We start from the raw sequence: 27,870 nt of genomic DNA on the forward strand, positions 1-27,870 counted from the left end.
CAGAGCCCACTTTGAAACATGTTCAGATGCTTCTGCACTGCGTAGTACTGATCGAAGGGGATAATCTGTTAGCACCCCAATGCTATGCCCCTAGAAGTAATGCATGAGCTTCCTTGCCGCCATAACTAAGGCTAGGATGAGCTTTTCCAGCGAAAGGTAACGTGTTTTGGTGTCAGCCATCGCCTTGCTTACATAATACACTGGCCGCTGCTCCCCATCTCTTTCTTTATAAATACGGTGCTGACGGCTCGGTCAGAAACTGCCAGGTACAAAATGAGCCGGTCACCAGCAGAGGGTGTTGTCAGGAGTGGTACTGAGCAGAGGTAGGTCTTCAGGCCATTAAAAGCGGCTTCGCACTCGGCAGATCATTCAAAGGGCTTGCCCTGCCGTAGCGTATGAAAGAATTGTCGGCAGCGATCTGTGAACCGGTTGATAAACCTATTGAGTGCGGCAGCCATCCCCATCAACTTTTGAACCTCTTTTACTGAACGAGGGGAGCCGAGCTCCAGGATTGCTGTGATTTGCCTTGGGTTGGCTTCGATTCCTCTGTGGTTGACAATGTAGCCCAAGAATTTGCCAGAGCCGATACCAAACGCACATTTGGAAGCGTTCAACTTCATTCCATATTTGCGTAGAATGCCGAATGTCTCTTCCAGATCGGCTATATGATTCTGCTCTTCTTTGGATTTAACCACCATATCGTCAATGTACACTTCCATAGTTTTGCCGAGTTTCTCCTTGAACATAGTGGTGACCAGTCTCTGGTAAGTTGCCCCTGCATTCTTCAACCCAAAAGGCATTACCTCATAGCAATATGTTCCTCTTGGGGTGAGGAATGCAATTTTCTCTTGATCCTCCGGATGCATAGCAATTTGATGATAACCTCTATAGGCATCAAGGAAGCTCATACGCTGATGGCGCGCCGTAGCATCTACAAGCTGGTCTATTCTGGGAAGAGGAAAACAATCCTTTGGGCAGGCATTGTTTAGGTCCGTGAAGTCGACGCACACTCGCCAAGTCCCATTTTTCTTCTTCACCACCACTGTATTAGAGAGCCATGTAGGGTAGGTCACCTCCCTAACTGCTCCGGCATCAAACAGCCTGTCAACCTCCTTAACAACGGTGGTAGTGTGCTCTGCGGCTGACCGCCGGCTTTTCTGGATGATCGGCTTGTACTTAGGATCGACATTCAAATGGTGCTGTGAAACTGACAGATCTATACTCGGCATCTCGTACGGAGTCCATACAAAGACATCGAGGTTGCTGAGCAGGAAAGATACTAGCTAGTGTTTGTCAGCCTGATTCAAGGAGGCGCTGACCATGAAGAACTTGTCTGGGCTTCCATCAATTTGAACTCGTTCCAAGTCTTCCGTTGCCTTTTTATTTGGGAGTCGCCCGACATCGTTGAGGCTTTCTCGATCCGGCAGCTCAATGGAATTCACCTGTAGTTCCTTTGGCGTTTTCTCAACAAAGAGATAACATGCTTGTGCTGATTTCTGGGAGCCACGAATTTGCTCAATACCGCGTTCTGTAGGGAAGTGGAGCAGCTGATGATAGGTGTTGGGCACGGCTCACATAGTATGCAACCAGGATCGCCCCATGATGAGATTATACGGCGACGGCAGCTTGACGACCAAGAATCCACATCCACTGTTTGGGAGCCTGCTCGAACGGGAAGTCTGATTTTTCCCAACGGGTACTCTGGATTGGCATTAAAGCCGAATAGTGGATAAGGGGCCGGAGAGAGATCTGATTCGGAGAAGCCGAGTTTGATGAATGTCTTGTAGTACATAATCTCCGATGTGCTCCCCGAATCGATGAGTACGCGCTCAACTGTGAATCGGTTTACGCGTAACTCAATTACCAAGGGATCAATGTGGGGCAGTGTTACTCTAGCCAAATCCGAATCATCAAAAGTGATAACCTCGGCTTTATGGGGCCGTTTAGCCAGAATGAGTTGCTCTTGAGGGTTAGACCTCGACTGAATCGCATGCACCGCTGATGACATTGGCAGACTGTATATCATGTAGATCACGCGGAGCGCATATGAATCCTGTGTCAAGGCTATTGCTTTGGTTGGGTTGCCTTTTCGGACGTACCGTTGTAGCCGGCCATCTTGTGCCAATTTACCGTCGTACAAGGTGAATGACGGTGCTTTGAATTTCTTAGGTAGCACTGCCTTTGTAATTCGTCGTACAAAAGGATCGTGTTGATCGTTATCCGAGCTGTTTCTTCTTCGCTTATGCCTTGTACGGGGACTCTCTTCAGAAGAATTGAAAATTTCAGATCGTCCCTTCTTCTTGGGCTCCGAGGATAATGAGTCAGAGTTGCTATCAGTATCTTGTTGTCGGGCTCAAGAACGTCGACTAGCTGCCCTCACGGGTCGTCCCGGGCCTTGGTATGCAGATTGTTTGGACTTCGCCAATCTTTGTTCGTTTTGTTTTGCTTGTTGCAAGATCGCTTGCATTGCTTCGTGCTCCGAAGTCTAGGGTGAGGCAAAATTCAAGGCACGCCTTGCGGCGGTAGTCTTTGTTCCAAGCATGTTTGTTAGAGTGGTTTCATCTTGCGGTATAGGATCGACAGTGACTGTCGGAGGATCTTTTGTCACGCTCGCTATGGATGTGCTTGAGTATTTCCACAGACGGCGCCAATTGTGGAGAAGTGGTTTGGAAATACTCTTCTGATCCTGGAGAACGCTCGTGATCCTCTTCTAGTCACCTGAAAAGAAATAAACACTCCGATTGAGGGTGCCAGAATTAGCACTCCGACAGACAAGTCAGAATCCACACTCAAGAATGCTTGTATTCTAAGTTAAGCACCATAATTCTCACATACCTCTTTCTGGTTGATGTTCTTCTATTTATATTTTTTCTTCCATGGGCCTCGGGATTCGGTCCATTTCCAACTCATATTCGGCGTATTTTTTAATAGATCGACCTTCATTCGGCCCCTTGCCTAATCGGTTATTTGGTCGAATAGGGTTGGATTTGAGCTTGCGAGCGAATTGCCGAGTGCTTCAAATCTCGACTCTCCGAGACTCGGCTATCCGGAATCTCTACGACTCCCTCTTCTCGGCCCCCACAAGTGCAATGTTCCTTTTTTTCTCACACAATCTCTATGTCTCCTATTGTGACACTTTCTTTCCTCTCCATCTATAATGAAACCAAAAATCTATCTACAAACTCCAAAATCTTCAAACGTCTGCCACTATCACCACCATCCAACGTATCCACCTCTCTCATTCATTACACCATTTCTCATCCCCCTCATCCACCACCACTTTACACCTACTTTGTTACCCATTCTAGTAAAAGCAGCCTCTGCCTTTGTCAATATCGTCCAGCTCCACATCCATTGCTTCTCGGTCAGAATGTCACTGTTGATTGGAAAGTCTCTGATATTTCGACTCTCTATTCCATCAATTCTTAGTTAACGCTCAACTACTCGTAATTCATTTAATGTATTGCATATAGATAAATGCATTAATATAGATGTGTACATACGTGTATTTGTATATAATCTCTTCTCATTTCTCTCAACATAGTAACTTATCTTTCCCTTCCCTTTCTTCACTTCGATCCTAAAGGTAATCTGCAATGGTGAAGTGATAGATAATCCTATAAAGGTGTTTATCATGCAAGAAATAATTGATAATCCAAAAGAATTAAAATATTAGTGAACTTGATAATCTAGCATAATGTCATATGATTGCACCTCTGAACAAAGGAGGGTGAGAGAGTGTGACAAGCGGTGATGAGGTTGGGTGAGAGAGGAGTGGTTGGCAATTGAAAAAAGTAGAGAATGGATAATTGACAACTTATGAAAATAGAAAAGGAACGGAATAGAGAAAAATTCATTAAAATTCGTTAGAATGTCACTATTTCATTATTAATATGTTTTAAGGGATTTTTTTAATTTTTAAAATACATTTAAGATTTATTTAATTTATCACAAATGAGTTTTAATTAGCTTGTTTGGTTTTGTTTTCCAGAAAATGCTTTTCAAAAGATTATACTTTTTTTTATTTTTAATAATTTTTTTAATATTTTAAGTAATTTTTTTTAAAAAAATTTAGATACGCCTAACATAAATATATTTAAAAAGTATAATATTTGTGAAAAAAAATTACAAAAATTCACTAAATACCATAAGTACAAAAAAATACAAAAATTCAATATATTTTTCATATTTTTATGTATTTATTAATTTTTAAAAATATTTTTCCACAAATATTTTACTATCTATATATATTTAAGTAAGGTGCATTTAAAAAAATAACTTAAAATTTTAAAATTATTCACTAAAAATTAAAAAAAACGCAAAAAAACAAAAAATCTAATTTTAAAAAAAACTAAATTTGGAAAACTCAAACTAAATTTTTCAAAAAACTTATTTATCCATCTAAAAAGTGCAAGTTATAGCTTATAGGCCCTGTTTGGTAAAACTTAAAACCAGCTTATTTCAGCTTTTAACTTAATTTAAGCTATTTGGTTGTGTTTGGTGCAACTTAATTGATTAAATTATAGCTTAAATGAAGCTATTATTCAACTTATTTGAAAAGTGGCTGAGGGGATGCTTATAGTTTTAGCTTAAGCGGGAAGCTGCACGGTGGGTGGTAAAATGACTTAAATGCCCTTTCAAAAATTGAAAAATGACCAAACTGCCAATATATAAACTTCACAATCAAACACTGTTCACGTCCGCGGAGAGAGAGAGAGAGCGTGAGGCGATTTCCGGCGGCCTGAGAGGCGATTTTCGACGATGATTTCTGGCGATTTTCGATGATTTCTCTCTCTCTCTCTCTCTCTCTATCTTTCTCTCTCTTTCTCCGGCGAAGCTCTGTTATCTCTCTGTCTAAACCATCGCCATCTCTTAATGCCGTCGTCGCCATCGCGATCGCAAAGTTCTGCTTGATGCTCTGTCTGAACCATCGCGAAGCCTTAGTTCATCGTGATCTCTCAACGCCGTCGTCGATCTGAACCATCACGATCTCTCAACGCCGTCGTTGCCATCGCGATCGCGAAGCTCTGCCTGAAGCTCTGTCTGAACCATTGCGAAGCCCATCGCAATCTGTCAACGCCGTCGTCGATCTGTGCTACCGGAGATAGGGTTTTCAAACCCTAGAAAATAAATTGAAAATAAAAGAAAAAAATCAATATTAATGTTAATTAAAAAAGAAAAAATTACTTTTCAGAATTAATATATACTTTTCAAAATAAAATGAAAAACAATTTATTTCAAAAAAAAATTAATTGTAATGATTTTTTTTAATAAAAACAGAATTAATTTAAATTGATATTACAACATTACACAAAATTAATACAAAATTAAACAGAATTAATTGAAATAAAATAATATGTAATGACATCACAACATTAATTGAAATAAATTGATACAACATTACAGAATTAATTGAAATAAATTGATATTACAACATTAATTAAAATAGTATGTAATGACATCACAGATTTAATTGTAATAAAATATAATCACATCACAACATTAATTGAAATAATTGATTCTATTAATGAAAGGATTTGTCAAATGAATAAATGAATTACTAAAAATAAAAAAATGAAATATTACTAAAAATAATTAAAATGAATAATAATAATACGAATAATAATAATAATAATAATAATAATAATAATAATAATAATTAATGAAGAAAAAAATAAAATAAGGTGAAAAAGATAAGAAGAGAAGAAAAAAATTAATAATTTTGATAATGAATATATGAAAGATAATATGTAATGAAATCACAACATTAATATAAATTAAAACATGAATATTAATTTTAATGAATTAATAAATTAAAAAAATTAACAAAGAAAGAAGAGAAGAAAAAAAAAATTAAAAAAAAAAGTGAAAATGAAAAGAAAAGAAAAGAAAAGAAAAAATTATAAATAAAATCACAAATTTTATATCTTATAAAAACAAAAATGATAATTATAAAAAAAAAAAAAAAAAAAATTATTTTACAAACCTTACCAGTTTATCTTCCCAATCTATAATCATTTAGCCACATGGCCAGTAGCAAGTTATAACATCATCATCTCCTTCTTCTTTTCCGCCGTCGATCAAACCGATTCCCGGAGATCTCGCCGGCCGTCTGAGAAATGGGATTGGGCTTCGTCGTCGGCGTCCTCGGAGTCCTGATCCTCTCCCACGCAGCCTACTCTACCATCCAGTGTACCCCCTCACTCTCTAAACCAAAAAAATCAAAATTAGGGTTTCCCTGTCTTGATATCTTCTCAATTTGTCTATTTTGGTTTGATTTCAGATAGATCTCTGCTCAAGATCACCGAGGAGGAGTTCTCCGGCCCACCTATGAACGTAATTTTCAGTATTTAGATAGCTATACACATAATTATATCTAAAGAATTCATATATAATAAAGTTGTGTACTTTGTTGGGTTTGTTTTGATTTTGCATAAGCATATGGTTTTTTTTTTTTTTTTTGGGCAATGCAGGTGGTTGTTGAGTTGATTTTAGGGTTGGGTTTCTGTATGTGGGCGGCGCTCACTGTTCCTGGCAAATTTCGATCGATAGTCCCGTATTCCGATGACAACAGGTAATGTTTATTTGTTTCTTGAATAGGGTATGAAAAATTATAGCTTGTTATTGTTACAAGTGATGATCAAGTATAGAAATAAGGTGGGCTTGTGCTGTTAGAGTAATTGAGGCACTTAGTAGCAATTCTTTTTATGAAACATAAGATTGCTGTTGATTTGAATTCAAAATTATAGCTTGTTATGGGTACAAGTGATGATCAAGTATAGAAATAAGGCGGGCTTGTGCTGTTAGAGTAATTGAGGCACTTAGTAGCAATTCTTTTTATGAAACATAAGATTGCTGTTGATTTTAATTCGATAGATCATATTTTGTTGTTGAGAATGTAATGAACTGGTTGGGAGGTTATTGTGTGCAATAATGATGTATATAAGGTTATAAAAGGAACATAATTTGTATTTTAAGACTAAAGAGAAATATGCTTATATCATTGTCGTTTGCAACTATTTGAATTTGATGGTCATAGAAGCAGTTAATCATTTTAATTTATTTTGGAAATTATCACAATGTTATAGTTGAGTTTCTGAAACTACAGAGAGTGAGGTCTACTACTTGTGCCTGACTTATTTTTATCTATTTTAAAGTTTTTAACTGTTCTACTTAAATTGACAGTTCAAGCTAGCAATCAACATATTCAAACTAATTCGACAGCTACATGGAACTTTTTTTATTGTTCATTTCACTTCATATCCAAGGGCTATTACTTAGTGTAGTAAAACACAGTTTTGAATTTGACTACAGTCACTTTAAGCAAATTATGATAAAAGTAAATGGCAGCGTGTTTTTATTTTATTTTATTTTTTATTTTTTTAAATCAGAAAAACATTATCCAGAATCTGCTCTAGAACACAAATAAATAATCATAAAGGTAAAGATAATGGTCCCTCACCCGGTGATCCAGATGTCTCGCATCCAATGATATTTACCTTGCCTGCTCTATTTTTTTCTGTGAAAATTTTGATGGCAACAATTTGATGTCTCTTGTCTTATATTATATAAGCCTCTCAAAAGCAGGAGTTTGCATGTAGGTGGGATACTAAGGGTCTGTATCTTTTAGTTGTGTGAATCAAATGAACTTATCTTTCTATTTACAAACACACACGCACACATATATATTTTATTCTTTAAATAATTATTTCTTAAATAGATAATTTTAGACTTCCACTAAATGCAATAATGTCCATCAACATATTACAACTAAAACCGACCCCAAGGGGTTGACCTGGTGGCAAGGCCTTAGGTCTTGGGGGTATGCTCCCTTCACGGTTCAGGGATTGAAATCTCTTAAGCGCTAACAATTCCTTGAGGCCATCGGACTGGGGAAAAACTCTTGAATTAACCATGGTGCATTTGCGGGAAACTCTTTGCCGAGGGCCTATGCATCTCTGGGGATTAGTCGGGTTTTGATTCGAACGCTCGGGTGCCAATCAACCAAAAAAAAAAAAAAAAAACACATTGCAACTAAAACCCCCTTAAAGTAGAGAATTACAAGTGAGACCTTTTCTTCCAATTTACATTAATATCCTTCAGCGAAAACTATATTTCACATGAACTTATTGGTATGGATAAATTATTGTAGTCAAATCCCTTGCTCATGTAATAAAAAATTCTTAATTTTCAGTTTTTAATTATACCCTAAAGATAATTTTTGAAAACCTTTAATAGCATACTATATTAATTTTACAAATATAAAACATTTTAAAAAGGTTGCTGGCCGGTTTGCTTTGGGTGTAATATTAATGTGAAAATTACATGAATATACTATCTCTTTCTTAGAAAATAGTGGATTTCATGTTGAGCACCTATATATTTTAATTTCCATACACATAACCCAAGGTATCTGTTTATAGCCTTTAAATTTGTCATCACTAATTGACAATGTCAAAGTTATATGAATAGTGAATTAATTTATTCAAAGTCACTCAAATCTAAGGACAATAAATGAATTGTAATGGAACTAGCCTTCCAAACTAATCGTGATTACTCCATAGGGTGTTCTCAAACTGGATCATATTCAATACACGTACTTATTACATTGCACCTACTTGTTTGCCTAAGGTCACTACCTCCATGATGGTAATCATTCTATCATATAGAAGCAAAACAAGTATAGGCCATAATAGTGTGACGCCCAATCTGCATTCATAGCCTAGAACAGTTTCAAGTATGCCAGGTATTGAAAAATCATAACTCCCAGCCTTAGTTCATTAACCATTGGCATGACTTTTCTATAATGTTACCAAAGGGACCTTATGTTCACATTATATGTGACATCATAAAATATTACCCATAAATAATGATATATAAACTAAAATGCCAAAATAAGCCAAATTATTAAATCCAAGATTTAGGATTTTGAAGGCATAAACCATTCTACTCATAGCACCCTCAATTGTCATAGCCCAATAGTTATCAATGGCCTTTACTCGTGTCATCCCTACTACATAACTTTATGAGTTATTTGCTCTTGTCTTTTGTCATAGTTTCAAGTTCCATACTTTGCACTTTCCTCCAATTTTGTTTCTTAAAATCCTCTACTCATAGCACCCTCAATTGTTATAGCCCAATAGTTATCAATGGCCTTTACTTGTGTCTTCCCTACTATATAACTTTATGAGTTATTTGCGCTTGTCTTTTGTCATAGGCTCGAGTCCCATCCTTTGCACTTTCCTCCTATTTTGTTTCTTAAATTCCTCTAGTCATGATGACTTGATCGTTTTATCCAAAGTTTGACCTTCTATTTCTTGCAATTTTGAAGGCGTATCTTAATTGATGCAAGAATGTTTTAAGAAAAACTTGATTATTTTCGTCACATGTAGGGGATTGTTCTCACTTTTCAGCACCACATCACTATAAAAAAAGTTTGACCACCTATTTCTGGCAATTTTGAAGGCGTATCTTAATTGATGCGAGAATGTTTTATGAAAACTTGATTATTTTCGTCACATGTAAGGGATTGTTCTCACTTATCAGCGCCACATCACTCTAAGAAAAATGTTACTTTGCCAATTGAATGAGGCAACTTTTCCTGTTTTAAGCTCATATTCATCCATTTACTAAAAGTATTTTGCTTAATAGGTTTAATTGAGTTTTACGGCTCCATTACTCTCATATGAGTAGAATTAGTGAGAATTTCAATAAATAAGGTGGTGGTATTCTTATATTCTCCAAATGATATTGTAGATATAGCTGTGTATCGCTTTATATGTGTTGTGAACTTGTGACAAAATTCTCTGGTTTATACAAAAGTTCTGATTTATGTCAATATTAATATCAGAATATCTACTCCAAATTTATTCTGAAATTCATAAGAATGACAAATTTTCCACCCCTTTTAAATGCTCTTTGATTTTCCAATGCCGATTTTTTTGTTTTGTTTTGTTTTTTCTTTTAGCAAATTCACTCACTCTTCCCCAAAAATTTTAATTTTTTCGTCGTGCATAATATGTCTAAATCATTATATGGTCTGATGATTGCATCTTCTTCTTGTTTTTTCATTTATTTTTAAAGAGGTTTACAGATTCATGATAAATTTATGTCAAAGTAGAAAATAACCGTCATTGGCAAACACCTTTGCAATAAGGAAAGTGATGCAGGACGAATAAGGACAGCGCTGTAAGGGATGTTCTAGGGCTGTGAAAGTGTTGAAATTAAGGGAAAAAAAAGAAAAAGAAAGGAGAAGAAGAAGATAGGTCTAGAAATCACTCCTAGAATATCTTAGGCATCACGCCTAAGATTTGGTTGCATCATACAATCCATAAAGAAGCTTCAAAGCTCTCAATTTTATTATAAAATATCAATTCTATTGAATTATAAGTATTACATGGCTTTATGTAAAATCGGGAGACTTCTTAAACCAACTATAACAAAAAAAAAAGAAACTATTATAAGATCTTTGATTTCTAAAACTAATTTAAGACTAAATAAGAAGCATAAATAAAAACTTAATTAAATAACTTGACCTACAAGATGACCCGTGGGCGACCCCTACAATCCATAACAACAATAATGAAAATTACCAAAATACCCTTGACTTAAAAATCCTACAAAACATTAAAATAATCATAAAATAATACTCTAATAATACTAGAAATATAATTATATAAAATTCCTATCAGTTTCTCTATGAAATCATGCTAATGCATCATAAAGTGTCTTGCTGGTTGCCAGAGCACTAACCTACTTCTTAGGGCTGTTTGTGTCAGAAAATGTGTAAAAGGTGAATGAAAATATATAAAAATGTTTTGGGATATGCGAAGAGTGTATTGGACTTATAAATATTTTAGCATTTTGTGGATCTTATTGACAGACCTATGGGCTGTCATTAGCAGGACCCATGGTTGTGTTGAACTATGCTTATTTGCTACAATATTGCTAAAGGTTGGTTTTATAAATGTTGATCACAATGAAATTTTCCTAATAATGAGGCTTCTGATAGTCTTTCTTGTCACCGCAATATCTGAAGTGATGAAAATTCAACAGCACTATCAATATCAGTTCCATTGTGTGTGTGTGTGTGTGTGTGTGTGTGTCTAAGCCACTGAACTGCTTTATGAGATGGTCAAATCATTCTGCATGATAATAAACAACAGTTATAGGCTTACCAATGCTAATGAAATAATTAATGATGGGATTCTACAACAAACAATTGTTTAAGCAGAAAACCATTTAGGAACACCATGGAGAGTTTGGAATTGCTATCCACCCAAAAAAAAGAAGTTTGGAATTGCATCTAACTGCAAATGACTCAATTTTTTTTTTGATTTATTTTTTTCCCATTTTCTTTCTTCTTTTCATGTTTTCTCTTTCTCCTGGCCTCCTTGACACTCTCAAGTTTATTAGCTTTTCTTCTTCTTCTTTTTATTCATTATTAGTATTTAGTTTCTTTCTTTTTCTTACTTTTTTACATGAATAATCTACTCTATTAGAATCCAAAAGTTAAACCAAGCCTTGCTGCATTGTGTAAAAGCTGATGCACAGTCTTTAGATAAGTGGCCAACCTTGTTAAGCTATGTAATATTGAGAAATTGCTTATTCTCAGCCTTACTTTTATATTTTGTTTAATGATTTGACTTTAGAAATAGTTTGTGAAATGGTACCCAACATGACTATATTTGCTTTGCTGTTCATATGTAAATGTTTGGATAATTTATGTCAGCCTTTTCTGTCTTCTTGAGTGCAGGGTAGTCTCTTTACCTGCGAATATGGATTTCATGATCTTCAATCATCGTGGAAAAGCATTTCCTTTAGATGTTGACATGAAGTTGAAGTAAAAGGAAATAGAAGAAGAAAATTGTCTAGTATTTTGAAAGTTTGATATGCTTTTATACATAATCAGATTAATGTTTTGTGTTATTGTAGTTGTTGAATCACCCACAAGGAGCTAAGTAGGGTGCTTGTGGATTTTAATGGACTAGGACAGAAAAAGGACTGGCCCTTTACATTGTGGTTGTTTGACCATGAAATTTTCGTACTTTTTTATGAATCTAATTTAAATTTTGATACGAAAGCCGACATTCACGATAGGTTCGTCTACTTTCTAAGGAAAAAATGGAAGCATGGGAAGGTGATTTTTATGTTTGGGATATTTGTGATTTTCTTTAAATTTACAGCTTCTTATCTTGAATAAAAATTGGCTTTGCCCAAATTCCATCTTCTCAACGGTAAGAACTGAACCTCAGATCTGCGACTGATGCTTCTTATCGCCTCTCTAGAATGGCTATTTTTTTTTGGGGGGGGGGGGGTGGCGGCGGGAAAGAAGTGTCCGAGGTTATAGTAGTGATTTACTTTATTTTGCTTCTGCTGTTTTAATTTCGGAATACTAACGAAATTTCACATGGTTGTTGCTGCTATTTTGCATTACCTTGCCAACATTTTTATTGAAACAGATTTAAAGGATAGCTAATCTGAGTATAGCTTACTTTCCCTTTCATCAAACCCATTCTATCATAGTTTCTTGAGAGAATTTTACAGAATGAAAGTCATTTCGATCACCTCTTCTATTTCGGAACCCTCCCTTCACTTGTTTGAAACTTTTTTGGCTGTTCACGGATTTGCTTTCACTGAAATTGGTTCCAAGATTGTCAAATAGTTCTCTCAATTATTTATATATGTGCGGGTATGATGTGATCAATTTATTTATATATGGGAGAATATGAGAGTTTCTCCCTGACTCGAATTTTATCTGAATTTTAATTAGGAAGTTTTTTTCATTATAGCCTTAGAATATTATGATTTTTTTTTGGTAGTCTCGGTAGCAAGCTACCCTTGAGAGCAATAAATGAATTCAAATTACTCGTATTGACGTTCTATTTGTTTGACTAGAAAATATAATTTTATATTTTTTAAGCATTTGGTATAATAGAAAATAAGTCAATTTGTGTAGATGGAAAACATTTGTACGAATAAGATCTTACCATTGTCATCAAACTACCACCACTGTCACCCCACCACCTCCATCTCTATCTGCTGCCACCATCATTACTAATACAACTATTAGTGCATTGCATTCATTTTGAGAGTACAACTAAATATAATAAACTATTTTCTTTAGAATATTTGTTTGAAAAAGTTCTTCGTCAAAATAAACAGAACGTTAATTTTTTCGTAAATCCATAATGGTGAGCATGATTTGGATAGGTTCGGTTTAGGTGTAAACTACAACCAATCCACTACTTTGGAACCAAACTAATCCAAATTAAACCACTAAATCACAAATGGTTCGGAACCGCGAATTTTAAAAATATTATCATTATTCACAATAAGATCATAAAATATTATTTACAACATAAGAATTGTTTACATAATTGTTTAAAACTAGTTCTATCATTATACAAAAATATACTTATAATAGTAGAGAGTTATAATATATATGTATATGATACTAATAAAATATTTGAGTATTTACATTAAGTAACAAATTTTATATAATCTAAAAGGTTCAGTTCGGTTCCAACTAAATTTGTAGCTATAAAATCACGGATCAAACCATAAAATATGATTCATCTATTTAAAAAATCAGAATCGAACTGTGTATTAAGAAAATCAAACCAAATAGTGCGGTTTGATTTGGATTGAACCGGTTTACGATTTTTTCAGTTTTTATGCTCAGCCCTATAGATCCATAATCGCTCAAATGACCTTTTAATTTTTGGTCATATCTCCCAATCTTTTTGACTTGCTCCCCTCTTTGTCCATCACTGAGTTTCAACTAGGGTTTTGATTGATCAAAAAGAAGATATGTTGCATCATATGTGAAACCCTTAAAAAGCAAAAAATTCAACCTAGAAACAATTTCCACTAGAAAATTAGATTAGGAAACAAAGAAATAGAACATAAATATCAACTAGGATGATTGCAACTTTCCATGAAAATATCTTTCATACAATTCATGCACCATTGCAGCACACTGCTCCTCATACATGCATCTTTCCAACTTCTTGTTTCCACTCAAAAACCTATAAAACCAACCAAAAATTTCCTCCACAGCTCCCTACCAATCAACACTCCTTTTCCCTCTCCTATCCTCGCAGCCAAACTTCTATGGTTGAAGTATTGTACACGAATACCAAACAATGTGAGGTTGTATCGATCGGCAATTCTATACACAAAATTGGGGTACAAGCATGTAGTTTTTTTGTAGGACTTCCTACATTTTGGAAAAATTCAAACAATTGTGGATGAAAAATACTATTTTAGTTTCTCAATATGGATAAGATTGTTCAAACCTGAGCCAACTTTCACTTGTGAAATCCCTTTCAATGCAATGGTGTTTTTCTTAAGGGGCGGGCCAAAGTTTTTGTGTCCCCTTTAAAAAGAACCAGTCATGGTTGACAATAAATGAGAGTTGAGGCTATGAGACAAGCATAGTTATTTAATCAAGGCTTTGGTTAACGAGTGTTTTAAAAGTATTCATTAATAATATTTAATTTGATTGTACATTATTTATTGCACGCATTCTCATGCATCATGTACAAATATTTCAAACTTTTGATCAAATGTCCTAAAAGCACTCATTAACAAAACTCAATTATTAAACCTATGTCACTTTTAAATAAAGGGTATTTACACTGATCTCCTTTAAAATTTTGAGAAAATATAATAAACTTAATAGTTTTAACATAATTACATCAATCTCCCTTTTAGTAAGACCAAAGAGATCAAAACAAATATAAATAGTATAAAAACACAAGGATAAACAAGGAAAAATATGTAATTTATTTGTATAACTATTATGTGAATTAGAATCTTATTAGAGCCCAATATAATTATGCCAAACCTATGGAAGTTGCTATATTTTCTTCAAAAACCTGAAGGGAGGTTAACATAATTTGCCTTTCAATAAAATTTTAAAATATGAATTGTTTTGAACTTACTTTTCAAACTCAAAGTTATTTTTCACTTGTTTTCGAAAAACGACTTTTGGCTGACTAGCTTGGAATTGTCTTTTGAAAACATGACTTCAAAGAACTAACTTCATTAAGAAAATAAGTCAAAAAACAACTTTGCAGTTGGAAAATCTAGTTCAACATGACATGGGTATAGTTACTAAGGGATATTTTGAAAAGTGGATTAAAAGTCATTTTTAGCTTTTAATTCACTTCTTCTCTCACAAAAAAAAAGTCAAAAAGTAAAAAAAAAATCAACTTTTAACCATCTTTCTAAAATACCCCTTAAAGACAACCACATACACCACTTTCAGATATAAATGCACAGTTCAACAACTTCTGTTTCTATATATATATATATATATATCCAGAAACATCTTCCCATTACAAAACATCAAAAAGAGCATAGATTTTGGATTTGGTGATAAAAAAAAACCTTCAAAGCACATGGGTCAGTCTAGATTGCAAAAAAACTTCAAAAGCAGTGGATGCTTTGTTTGGGTTAAGTATGCAGTGAAGCAATTGCAGAAGGGTTTCCACTGCCTTCTAAAACAGGAAACCGGGGACTGCAACATTACCAAGAAGAACATCGATGAAGCGAACCGCATGGAAGGACACTTCCCGGTGCTAGCCATCTGCAATGGTGAAGAAGCAAAGAAGTTCTTGGTTGCATTAAGTTACCTTGCATATCCTCCCTTTGTCAAGTTGTTGGAAGCAGCCGAGCAAGAATTTGGATTTGATCAACCGGGCGTTTTGGTCGTACCATGCAAGGCAAATGAGCTCCAAAGAATTCTGTTGAGAGCGAAAGAAATGAAGAAACCATGAGAAACAAGCTTGAAAATAAGAGTTCAGTCTGGTCTTTCTTCATATTCTGAGGTGAGCAAAATATCTTTAGTGTGTTGAGAGAGAAAAATATGGATATAAACTATATTTGGTCAGCGTTATGTCTCTTTCAAATGTTATTTCTTTTAAAATGCCAATAAAAAGCACACATAAATGCCAAAAAAAAAAAAAAAGAAGAAAAAAGAGAAGAAAAGAAAAAGAAAAAGAAACTTTTATGATCATTCTAATAGTAGTGAGAAACATGAGCTACTGCAAGTATTTAGAGGATGCCACCAAATATGAGCTACCTTCAATTTCCTCCGCATCCCACCAAACATGTTCAGATAAATAACATCATATCCTTAAAGAAAGTCCATCATTTAAGCAAATGTTGCCTTCATTGCTCCCTGCAATGTGAAAGCCCCTTGTTGATAATTCATGCCACCATAATAGCAGACTGACACCTCCAGCCAAACAAACTAAAAGTACAATAACCCCAAAGCTGCCAACAGATCAAATCAAACAAAACAAAGAGGCACTCTCCATTGGAATGAATATGAAGTCCTTGCCTTCGCCTCCTTCAGCTACAATCCAAGGGCAAACAACAGTTTTTCCAAACAAGAACACCAAAATCCAACAAACCTGGAGAAGGATGAAATGCTTCTCAATGGTCTGCTCCTCTGGCCAAAATATCACTAGAAAAGCTTGGGCAATCACATAAAATGGCAGCAGGAAAGACTATTGATGAATGGCATAATTATATAAAAAAGAAGACAAGGAGATTTGATTTGACCCAATCTCTTTGCCCACAAATATAGAGAGGGAGTGTATATGAACTCCACATTTCCGTCAACGAGCAACCACCAGAGTTGACTCCACATTTCTGAGAGAGCAACCACCAGAGTTGACTTTAAGAAAGCCCTGAAAAAGGGAATCGCCCTCGTTTGGGATGAGTTAATTTTAGCCTGGCGAAAAAAATTGTGTTTGAGATAAGTTTTGACCTTTTTTATTTTTATTTTTATATTAGTTGATTTTATGTTTGTAAGAGAAAAAATAAATAATTATAATTTAAATGTGACATTTTGTTTTATTGGCTAAATTAGCCTGTTTTGTCTTTATTGGCTAATTTAGCCAAAATAGCTCATGCCAAATGAGGCCGAAATACAAGTGCCAAAAAAGACTGCTCAACACTAGGTAAATGTGATGTGTACATAGAAAGTTGGAAAAAAACTAACTACTAGCCATTCACTAATGAGGTGGACTAGATGGAAAGACAAACATCATTACTTACATTAAAAGATGGTGAAACTGCTTAGATTTAAATTTGATAAAACTGCACAAAATTCAAATACATCCAATGGCTGCAATCCCAGAAGGAAAAAGTTTGCAACAAGAGTTGAGAAAAAGCATTGGATAGAGTTGCTAGTTGCATTAAGAAGTTCAGAAAAAAGAAAGTTAAGATAAGAAACAAAACTTAAACGGGTGGTAACAACAACCAAGAATTACCACTATTCAAGATGAAACAAAATTTCCCATACATTACTGTAGATCACCATTTCACTTTAATAGAAAACTGTGAATAATCATCCGAAAACTCTCATTTAGGTGCTTCCCATCTTGACCTAGATTATTTTTATTATTCTTTCCGCAAGTATCTTGACCAGATAATTATGTGTTCAGCCTCTTTGGGAAGTCTCCATAACCATTTTGCACAAGGAGATTCCCATAAACGACTTTGCAAACACCTCAACTACTGAGAAATTCATTAAAACAAAGCATCCAACTAAACTATTCTGTCAATTTAACTTTTCAGGGGTATAATGCCATCTCTGAGATTCGCTTTTGAGGTGAGCGCCAAGGCTGTTTCACATGCAATTAGAAGGGAACTCACCAATGACGTACCAATTGCTCCCCATGTTTCTTATCCATACCCTAGCTAATATACCGCATGGATGCTTAGTGCACAAAAAATGATTAATGTAAAGCACATAGAAAAACTTCAAATGATTTGTAGTATCAAACCAACCAAAAATAGAGAAGAATAAGAAGTTATGCTTTCCAACCAAGCACCAAGTCAACATCGATTTTTTACTTTATGAAAATTGTTTGATCAACTCACTGACTATTGGGATCAATTGAATCTGGATTTGGCGTTCATTTTTTAGTAATTAGTACTCAGCACATTAATGTACATTTGTTGCTGTAAGTTGGAATTTATTCCAGAACTTGTGAAAAATTTTAAATCATTTAAACAATTCAATCAACACAATCATGTTCATGCTAAAAATTCTAAAGTTTTGTGTCTTTTATTCTTGCTGTTCTCATACTTTTTTAATAATTAAAATTTTATTAGAACGATTTAGTAGTTTTTTCATAACTGGTGTACTTAATTATACTATTAAAAAGTGAATAATTGTGTTAAAACCTATCACCTACTTCACCCACTTAAACCTACTCCACTAAACCTAACCCACTACACCACTACCACCTCACCTACTCCACTAAACCTAACCAACTACACCACTACCACCTCCACTTCACCTACTCCTTACCTACTACACACTCACCCTCTTCTATATATAGGAATCATGAATCATTGTAATAAATATCAATCAATATTACATCAATAATACAATTCTCTATTTCTCTTTATACATTCAATTTCAACATGGTATCAGAGCAGGTTTAGAACCTAATATTTTCGCTTCACCGGCGGGCGGCAACCTCACCTTAGCCGTGCCCGCCGGACCTCAACCTAGTCTGCTAAAATTTTCTACACGTACCTTGAAATTTCCTTTCTTCAACCTGCTGAGTGCACAAACCACAGACAGCACACCGTATTTTGCTTTTTCTGACTTGGTTGGGTTCAGCGTTTGGTACCTGGTTGAGGAGGGAGGTTGCGCCGCCGTCAATTGGGGGGGACGATGGCGTCCTGTTAGTGTCGCTGTGTGTGTCTAATAGTAATACCAGCTGCAGCTACAAATACGCCTCCGATATTTCCATTGTCGTCGATTCTCGATCTGAGAGGAAGTACAGGAAGAAGAAGAAGATTTTCGGGCATTTCTTCCACAAGCCCTAGCTTTAGCTTCAGGGGAAGACAAAGACAATGCCTCCTCTTCAACAGAAATTCTGAGTCCACTTGTACTACTAGTGGTCCCTTTCATCGATGCAACTCTCAACTGGGCGGAGACCTTGCCCCTGCTACCTCTGCAGCCTACGGAGTGCTTCTCCTTGTTGGTGGTCTTTTTGCCTATACAAGAACAGGAAGCAAAGGATCGCTTCTAGGAGGCCTTACTGGTGGATCTCTAATGGCTGCAGCTTACTTTCTTATGCAAGCATCAGAGATGAAGGAAATAGGGGATGCCCTTGCGTTTGGATCCACCTTCCTCTTTGCGTCTGTATTTGGTATAAGATTGGCAGCTACTCGCAAAATAATGCCCGCAGGGCCTTTGTTAGGTCTTTCCATCTGTGCGTTGGCTGTGTCTCTTAAGGAGCATAAAGAAGAAAAAAGAAAACCAAACAGGGGGGGCTCTCTCTATCTTTCTGATTTTTGGTGAGACCAAACCCACGGTCTCTCTCTCTCAAACAACAAAGTCACACGCTGTTCTTTCTTTTCTTTCTTTATTTATTTCTTTCTTTTCATTCCTTTATTACATCTATACCCATATCCATCATCACACTCTTTCTTTATTTATTTCTTTTAATCACCTTTTGCACCTCCCTCACCGACTCCCTCACCACAAAATAGAATTATTTATTTATTTATCTTATCTTTTTTATGTTCCATTTTTCACAATAAAAATAAAAAATAAAAATAATAATATAGCTTTGCACACCAAACCATATTTTATTCATCTCAGGGATCAACCCCGATAAAAAAAAAAAAAAAAAAAAAAAAAAAACCACACACAATCAATCAAAACAAAACACCCAAAGATTTGTTTTCTTTTCTGCAGCCGGCCACCCATCGACCTCACTTCTTCGCCTATTCCGCCGGTCTTTTCTTCTTGCCTCCGTCCTGGGCGGCCCTTGACGGTGTTGCCTCTATGTTTCCCACTCCACTGGGCACGATCACTCCACCCTGCTCCTCCACTACAGTATATGGCGGACCTCCAAATCGGAACATCACGGTGGCCTTCCGCTTCAGCTCCTTGTTTTCCGCCTTTAGCACACTTATCTCTGCTCGCGCATCCTTATACATGCGCTGGAGCAGAGCCAGTTGGGCGTTTAAATGCTGCACCTCATTTGTCCTACTCTGCAGCTGGTGCGATAGGTTTGTGACCGCAGTCATGGTTTCCACACATGACTTCAATGTATACTGATTGGCTTCAATGTCAGTTTGCACTGCCATTTTTTGCTCCACAGACCGCATAGGAAAGTTCAACGGAGCAAACCTTGGGGCGCTTGGTTGAGGTTCACTGGCCCCCGCACCAGTTATCTCTCTTGTTGACTCGTTAAGGTCTGGAAAAAGAGTGAGCAGACCACGGGAAGACGAAGCCATTTTCTGGACAACAGAGTGTTACAGAGTGTCTCTCTCAGAAATCTCTCTCAGAAAACAGAGTGTTACAGCGTATCTCTCTCAGAAAACAGAGACACCAGAGTGTTACAGAGTATCTCTCTCAGAAATCTCTCTCAGAGAACGAAGAGGTTTCCACTGGTTAGTTATGCTTTCAAGCCTCAGCCTCCGCTTCGGTTTATAAAGACCATGATGAAGAGGCAGACACGCGCATCGCGCGCCACTTGACGCCAGACGACAAAACGGGCGCGCAAGCCAATGTGGTCACGCGTCTCACCATCATGTCCGGCACACCTTTTTATGGAATGGGCGCGCCTTTTGATGGCCCGTCTTTTGATGGCACGTTTTTTGATAGATTGGGCACACCTTTTGAGGGTGCGACTTTTTAAGGGTCCGACAAGACTCTGTAAACTGTCCCGACATTGATTCCGGTTAGCTCCTTTATAGGTCCGACAAGACTCTGTAAACTGTCCCGATATTGATTCCGGTTAGCTCCTTCATGGGTCCGACAAGACTCTGTAAACTGTCCCGACATTGATTTCGGTTAGTTTCTACAAGGGTCCAGCAAGACTCCGTAAACTGTCACAACAACTATCACAACATTGTCTGCTACAACGGTCCGACATGACCCCATAAACTGTCTTCTACATCGGTCTGACACAACCATCCAGTGTCCTCTACAACGTTATGACACCACCATACAGTGTCTTCACCATCGGTCTGACACGACCATACAGTGTCTCCTATCCTCTTTTCTTTTATGTATTCGTCTATTTTCTTGTTTTGTTACTCTCTCCAAACTCAAGTTGGCTAGTTCCTATCCCCCTTGAGTTTGCGGGGGGCTGTTAAAACCTATCACCTACTTCACCCACTTAAACCTACTCCACTAAACCTAACCCACTACACCACTACCACCTCACCTACTCCACTAAACCTAACCAACTACACCACTACCACCTCCACTTCACCTACTCCTTACCTACTACACACTCACCCTCTTCTATATATAGGAATCATGAATCATTGTAATAAATATCAATCAATATTACATCAATAATACAATTCTCTATTTCTCTTTATACATTCAATTTCAACAAATTGTTTAATGTACATAATACTAATACTTGTTTGTACTATCAGTTCAACTGGCTTTGGGCTAAATGTAGAAAAGAAAAGAAAAGAAAAGAAAAGAAAGCATAGTACAACATTAGTTCAATCAAGCATGCATTCAACATCTGAGAGTGGAATAAAAAGGATAAACTTCATTTATCAAAACAATTTCTCCAGAATAAAGCTTTTCATTAGCATACCTTAAAAAATTGTTTTCAGCTGGGACTACAAGGGTCTCCACCTGAATGCTCATAACAAGCACTGCATTACAATATGCTTTTAACATTTCAGCTCCCTTGGTACATTGCTAACTTTCTGAAGAATACAATGACTTCCATCAAGCAAGCCATCCAATAAATTAGTTACAACTGAGTGAGCTCCTGTGAGTTTTCCATAGATTGTCTAAGAATTAACTCAGCTCTCCTTTTCTTGTCATCTTTCTCATCATCCCACTCAATCCAAGAAGCTGTTTTCCCAGAACCTCTACTTTGAAGTCTCAAATCTAGAGATTCACCTAAAATTTTCTTGCCTGTTTTAAAATTCAAATGGACAGCAGGCCTCTTGTCTGGAAGAACCCTATATTCGGAATCACAAAAACCACCCTTCATTGCTTCAATAGCAGGAGCAAACGTGTCTAACAAAGAAACATGGTTTTCAGCAACAGCTTCATCAGAAAGCTTAGCTGGCAGTGGAATTGGAGAAACATCTTTCTCCCCATCTTGCGAAGGCGTAGCAAGAAACGGGCTTTTAGTTTTGGCAATTTGTAAAGCCTTCCCGTCATTACTCTCATTTGTTGAAGTGGAAGCTACTGCAGAACCATTGCATACCAACCGCTGTTGCAAACTCAACAAAGACCTTTCTGCCTTCCTCCTCTGCCTAGCTAGCTCAATTTTATCAGCACGAGGATCATTTTCCCTTTCATTCCATGTGTCTGTGTGTATATACGTATGAGGATCAGGAAACGCAGGCAACCAAGTTGGAATGTGCTTAAATGTCGACGGTTCACCCATTTGCATAAAACTCGGGGTCATAGTCTGATGTCTCATCACCGGAAAGTGTGGGACTGGCTGAGCAAATGGGATTTCCTCAGCAATCCTCACATAATCAACAATCTCCCTCACTGTACCCGAACCAGTGAGACAATGACTAACCTCTGAAGCACCCGAAAACCCCCTAGACGATCCCAAATCTTCCAACCCTTGTATAGCATCAAACACGTTACACTCAGTCCTACCAGCTAAATTAGCATAAAAATTCGCCGTCTTTCCTAAATCACGGAGATATCGAACCGCAATATCTGTGAGAGCCTCCAAAGCAGAGTCTTTGAAGCTCTCAAACCCAACACTCTCACATATCTGAGCCACCGCAATCTGCGACACGGCTCGGCCAAACTCATCGGCACTGGATCGTTTTGGTGGTTCGTTTTCATTCTCAGTCTCTCTCTTGCTCTCCACTTTACCTCCATCGTTCATATTCAAACCCTCGTATCATTTACGGCTTTAAAACGCAAAAATCCCCAAAATTCACCTCACCAACCTTCGCTCACATATCAAAAATTCACAAAAATCAGAACTTTAAACACGTTGTGGTATTCAGGGAAACCCTAGAAATGAATTGCGCTAAAACAACACAATGAATAGTTGGTTTAAATGACAAAAATATGAATGCTTACCAGTGATTTGAAGGAATTTGAAGTGAATCTCAGAACCGTTGGAGAGAAAGAGAAAGAGAAAGAGAGATGATTTATATGGGTTTGAGAGCTCTTACGAGTGTGAAATCGTAGAGAGGTTTAGTGAAGAATTTATGGTTTATGAATTGATACTGATAAACCCTAGAAAGAGAGAAGAGAGCGAAAGAAACAGAGGCTATGCAGAGGAGGAGAGGATCGAGGATCGAGGATCGAGTGGACTTTTTTATACAACTGGTTTTGCGAGCATGAGGGGAAAAAAAGGGGGGGCTTCAATTTACGCAGTACATTTGGTTTCAAGGCATTCTATTACTCAGTTTATATATTTAATAATTTTAAAAAATATACAGTTTGTTTAGTTTTGATTTTTAAAAAATAATTTAAATTTTTTTTTATTTTTTATATGCTAACATTTTGAATGATTTTTTTTAATGTTTTAAATAATTTTTTAAATTTTTTTTTAAACACGCCTGTACGAGCAAGAGGTAATATTCTCGTATAATTCTGTTGATCAAGTCTGTACTCCTCCAAACGTTGTCGCTTTATTTCCTGAAAACACAAACATGAGCTAGCCGGCGGGTGTGTGTCGGATACCTCTCGATGCCTAAGTTAACAAAATAGACAAATAGACAAAAGATCTGTGTATTCGGGAATCAAAGTTGTGTTACCTCTCCATAGGTGACGTTATGAGCTTTTATGTGTTCCGTGTGGCACAATCCTAGTAGGACTCTTACTCCTCCATGTAGAGTCCTCCTAGGAATCACATTCCTGAAAAATAATGCTTATCCTTCCACACCCCTTTCACTGCTTAAACCAAGTGAGATAATTTTACCATGGTTGGATGTCAATACGACCGAGATAACATAGCCACGCTAAAGCCGCAGACTAGACCGAGCTCTAACTAGCTCGGTTCTTCCTTTCACTGCGTGTGTACCTCGGTTGACATATTCTAATTGGGTTGTCTGAACCGTGCTATCCACAATGAGCTTGGACCGAGCTATCTAACAGCAAGGTCCTAAGTAGAAGCCAACAATACCTCGGCTCAAGATGGTTTGACCGAGCTAACTGTTACCGCGCCAACCGCGGTGATCGAGCTAACCATCAAGCTCCTTCGGACTAGACTACCTGCAAGGCTCTTCTGGACCGGACTAATTATAAGGCCCTTTTACTCAGCCCTTCTTACCGTGGTCCACAGAATGCCCATTTACCTAGCTCGGTCCAATTTATATATAAATTACCCTCTCAATTGTCCTTTAATTCCATCTGCGCAGCATGATAGGAATTACCTGTTACCAGCCGAGCTAAAAAAAAAAAAAAATAGCCTTCTAACCGAACTAAAAAACTTTAGCCTTCCAATCGAGCTAAACTCACACTGGGCTACTTTAATATGCTCCGTCAAAAAACGTCAACTCACACCGGGCTACTTTAATATGCCTGGTCAAAAAACGTCTCTTCAATCTTTGTAACTGAATTGCTTCTTATTCCAAGGACACGTGGCACACCCTTATTAGCCCAGTGTAGCTGTCACGCCGCCTTCGTACCTCGCGATATTTGAACAGTCCCGCCCAAAATTTGAGCTTTTCACCAAAACCCTACTTTTTGAATTATTTACTCGTACTATTCACATTCTTCTCTCTCTCTGAGTCTCCATTCCTGCTTGACCCTGCATTTTGCTGAGTTCGTGTTTTCTGCTACCATTACTTTCATCTTTAGTACCCTCGCCTTAAACTGGTATGTTTGCTCAAACTGATTTCCTTTTTGTTGATTTCACACTTGTTTGCAACACATAATATGTGTATTTGTATGTTTTTTTGCAAAACACATATTCCATCTTTGCTTCTATTTTTCTGGGAAAAATCCATGTAGTAGAACCTCGAATAATTTGAGAAACACTGATTTTGATCCAATAGTACATTTCAACCGAACTAAAAATTTGTTTGCCTCGGTTGCATGCCTTGCTGCACCTAACAACCGAACTATAACTCCACACTATACTAGTAGTTTCCATAGGTTAGGTACCTTTAGCTTCATCTAATCGAGCAATCGAACCGTACTAGGTTTGCGTAATACCGTACTTAGAAAGCCTTAACCTCCGACCGAGCTACAACTTGGGGCTAAACCAGCTTTCTTAGTACAAACCGAACTAAGAATGCTGCCCCAAAAGCTCAACCGGGCTAAAAAGCCCCTCGCTCAAACCGAGCTAAAAACTGATAGCATCTTGTGTAGCCGAGCTAGGACTTCATTTATCTTGCCCTTGTTTTTTGTAGCACGGTCCAATGATCAGCGCTTAACACCTTTCTTTTTTATTTTGCAAACTTAGGTTGGCCAGGCACTCCTTTGATTGCTCAACCGAGCTACTAGGCGCATTTTCTTGACCGAGCTAATCCTTCAACTAATTTATTGATAATTTAATAATCAATGGGTAAATATAGGTTTTTAGTAAGCTCACCAGAGGCCATAGCCGAATTCCGTAAGGACTACCAAATTCCGGATGATGTCCACCTTTCACTAGTCAAACTAGACACCGTCCCCTGGTGAAAACAAGGCTTGTCCTTTTTAACGTTATTTCCATTGTAGAGTGCGGTCTGCGATTCCCTGTACAACCCCTTCTTTGTGAATTTCTTAGACAAACCAAGCTTTGCCCTACCCATCTTTCCACCAATTCTTATCGCATAATAAACGGCATTGCCGAGCTAAACCGCCAGGCTGGCCTTAATCTCGGTCTAGCCGAGCTCTTCCATCAATACTCCATACGATTGGCCGAAGATGGCTGGGTTTATTATTTAAGAATAAGGCGCCGATGTGAAAAAATAATACAGAATACCCCAGATAAAGACGTGAATGATGATGATTTCTTCTGGGTATCTGGGAATTTTGAGGACCAACAAGCCCAGATCCCTAGCCACAGAATAAATTGGAACAAGGGTGTAGCAAGTAGGGTTACCTCGGCTTCATTGCATGCTTTTCTTTACTTCGATTTTCATTTCCTGAACCAAACTAACTGTTGTCTTCCTTCATGCAGACTTAAACTTTCTCAAGTCCCAATACAGCTACCCCAACTTGAATGTTCTTCGCGCTGCGCTGCGATATCCAAAACGAAGTTGGACCGAGCTATTGAATTTTGAGCCGACCTACCGATATAGCGGTAAACGAAAGACCAAGGTAACTGACTTTTTGTTGGAAGCCTTTCCTGAACCGGACCCAACCTTGCCCCAAATCAATTTGATCCCTCTAACCGCTGAGCAAGAGATGGCCAAGAAACGAGCTGTAAGGGCCCTCTTGACCGAAACAAACCAGCCCAAGGTACCACTAGCCGATCAGACTCAGGAGACCGTAGTGGCCCTTCCATCCCATTAACCCTCATCATTTCATCCAAACAAGCGTGCTCGGACTTCCACAACCGAGCCACGCCTTATTGATGAAGAAGATACCATCCTTCCGCCAAGCCCTCCTCCGAGCCCATAACCGGAGCGCTCTGACTGAGCTAGCTCTTCCAAGTGGGCTCCAAAGATCACTTTTCAGAACTGTGCTATACGGGATACTGATTCAGTGGTCACTGAAAAAGACCACCTAATGGCATTCAATCTGGCCAAGAGTGTTTGCCTTTCATCCGACATGGAGCACCACAACCATATCACCGAGCTGAAGGCCATTCGCTTGGCCACAAAGTCAATGGTGCTGGTAAGTAACTTCCTTTGCTTATCTTTCTAATTTGCACAACTTTCTGCTCGGTTTTACTACAAGTCTCTTTCCATTTTTTTTGCAGGCCATGCAGAAGAACCACATCGCTCACAAGCGTGTATTAGAACTTCGCAAAACAACAAGGCAGACAATGACAGAGGTAACCGAAAAAATCGTCGAGCTAGAACAAGCCAGGAAGCAGATAGCTGAGCTACAAACCGATAATGGTCGTCTGACCGGTCTTGTTAGCTCGGCTGAAGCAGACAAGCAAAAGGCTGCGGCCGTGATAAAAGATAAATATCTGCGCGAGCTGGCCAAGCTTGAAGAAAAAAAGAATGCTGAAATAACAAAGCTTGAGAAGAAGCTGGAGGATGTGGAAAATCGTGGTTTCAAAGAAGGCGAAGCCCTGTACATCAAGCAATGTGAAGCTGCGAAGGACCTGTTCTTTAAATGCAGGTGGAGGGGGGCTGTGGCGCAGCTCGGTCATGGACCTAAGACCAAGGTCTTCAATCCTCCTCCATATTTCATACCGAGCTCACTAGCGGAGTATGCTGCTACCATTCAGCAACAATTTCTGGAAGAGGAGGATGAAGATGAAGCTCTAGAAGACAACACTCAATCCGGTCGCCAGTTTACCTCCCCAACTCCAGAGGTCTCCATCCCACCTTTGCCAGCTGTGTCTGATGCTGTGCTTCCAACCGAGCTTAACCAGAGTGTGGTTGCCACAACTGAGCTACCCCTGGGTGAAGACCGGGTGGTTTTAGATGCTGACTTAGATGACCTGTTTGCTTGACTATGTACTTTTCTTCTTTTTTGCCTTTTGGAAAGAGAGACTGTAACCGGGCCGAAGTCCCCTTTTTGTACTTTGACTTTGTATAATCAATGAAATCTCTTTTGTTCCAACTGTTATTTCGGTTAATTGCCATGCATGTAACTTTTTAACTGTAATCTGAATAAAGTATAATATTCTCGGGTCGAGATACCTTATCCTGGTCATAACTTTACAATCTGACTGGCCATACCTGCCAACCTCTTTAGCCTTGATCCGTATCTTGGCTGAAGAACAATAAGCGTTGGTTTTTCCAGCTAACCAC

At 37.6% G+C, this 27,870-nt stretch overlaps 3 protein-coding genes across 8 annotated transcripts; 2 read left to right on the plus strand and 1 right to left on the minus strand.

Annotated features, from left to right (window-relative positions):
* The first annotated feature begins 5,932 nt into the window (after positions 1 to 5,932).
* Positions 5,933 to 12,082, plus strand: LOC114304037 (membrane magnesium transporter). Its single transcript, XM_028249220.2, has 4 exons — positions 5,933 to 6,192; positions 6,284 to 6,336; positions 6,474 to 6,574; positions 11,756 to 12,082. The coding sequence occupies exons 1-4, from the start codon at positions 6,120 to 6,122 to the stop codon at positions 11,844 to 11,846; spliced, it is 318 nt and encodes a 105-aa protein (XP_028105021.1). The 5' UTR covers positions 5,933 to 6,119; the 3' UTR covers positions 11,847 to 12,082.
* A 3,206-nt stretch (positions 12,083 to 15,288) lies between these two features.
* LOC114304031 (transcription initiation factor TFIID subunit 8) lies at positions 15,289 to 23,405 on the minus strand. 6 transcript variants are annotated; one of them, XM_082919378.1, is made up of 4 exons: positions 23,081 to 23,389; positions 21,609 to 22,944; positions 16,091 to 16,424; positions 15,289 to 15,752 (listed from the first exon to the last, which is right to left on the minus strand). In XM_082919378.1, the coding sequence occupies exon 2, from the start codon at positions 22,878 to 22,880 to the stop codon at positions 21,771 to 21,773; it is 1,110 nt and encodes a 369-aa protein (XP_082775504.1). In that variant the 5' UTR covers positions 22,881 to 22,944; positions 23,081 to 23,389; the 3' UTR covers positions 15,289 to 15,752; positions 16,091 to 16,424; positions 21,609 to 21,770. The 6 variants fall into 6 exon arrangements, with proteins under 6 accessions (XP_082775504.1, XP_082775506.1, XP_082775503.1 ...); XM_082919380.1 differs by having other exon boundaries at positions 16,091 to 16,189; positions 23,081 to 23,388; XM_082919377.1 differs by having other exon boundaries at positions 16,091 to 16,477; positions 23,081 to 23,388.
* Positions 15,408 to 15,785, plus strand: LOC114304046 (auxin-induced protein X15). Its single transcript, XM_028249227.2, has one exon. It carries the CDS (start codon positions 15,408 to 15,410, stop codon positions 15,783 to 15,785), a length of 378 nt encoding a protein of 125 aa, XP_028105028.2.
* Positions 23,406 to 27,870: the final 4,465 nt, after the last annotated feature.

This window comes from Camellia sinensis, chromosome 3, assembly GCF_055761805.1.
Source record: "Camellia sinensis isolate YWXY chromosome 3, ASM5576180v1, whole genome shotgun sequence".
Lineage (NCBI taxonomy): Eukaryota > Viridiplantae > Streptophyta > Magnoliopsida > Ericales > Theaceae > Camellia > Camellia sinensis.

Bases quoted from the DNA above. Each gene is read 5' to 3' on its own strand.
- LOC114304046 (XM_028249227.2), top strand. From the start codon at position 15,408: ATGGGTCAGTCTAGATTGCAAAAAAACTTCAAAAGCAGTGGATGCTTT.
- LOC114304031 (XM_082919379.1), bottom strand. From the start codon at position 22,880: ATGAACGATGGAGGTAAAGTGGAGAGCAAGAGAGAGACTGAGAATGAA.
- LOC114304037 (XM_028249220.2), top strand. From the start codon at position 6,120: ATGGGATTGGGCTTCGTCGTCGGCGTCCTCGGAGTCCTGATCCTCTCC. The intron at 6,193-6,283 runs GTACCCCCTCAC...GTTTGATTTCAG, and splicing joins AGCCTACTCTACCATCCAGT to ATAGATCTCTGCTCAAGATC. The intron at 6,575-11,755 runs GTAATGTTTATT...TCTTGAGTGCAG, and splicing joins CCGTATTCCGATGACAACAG to GGTAGTCTCTTTACCTGCGA.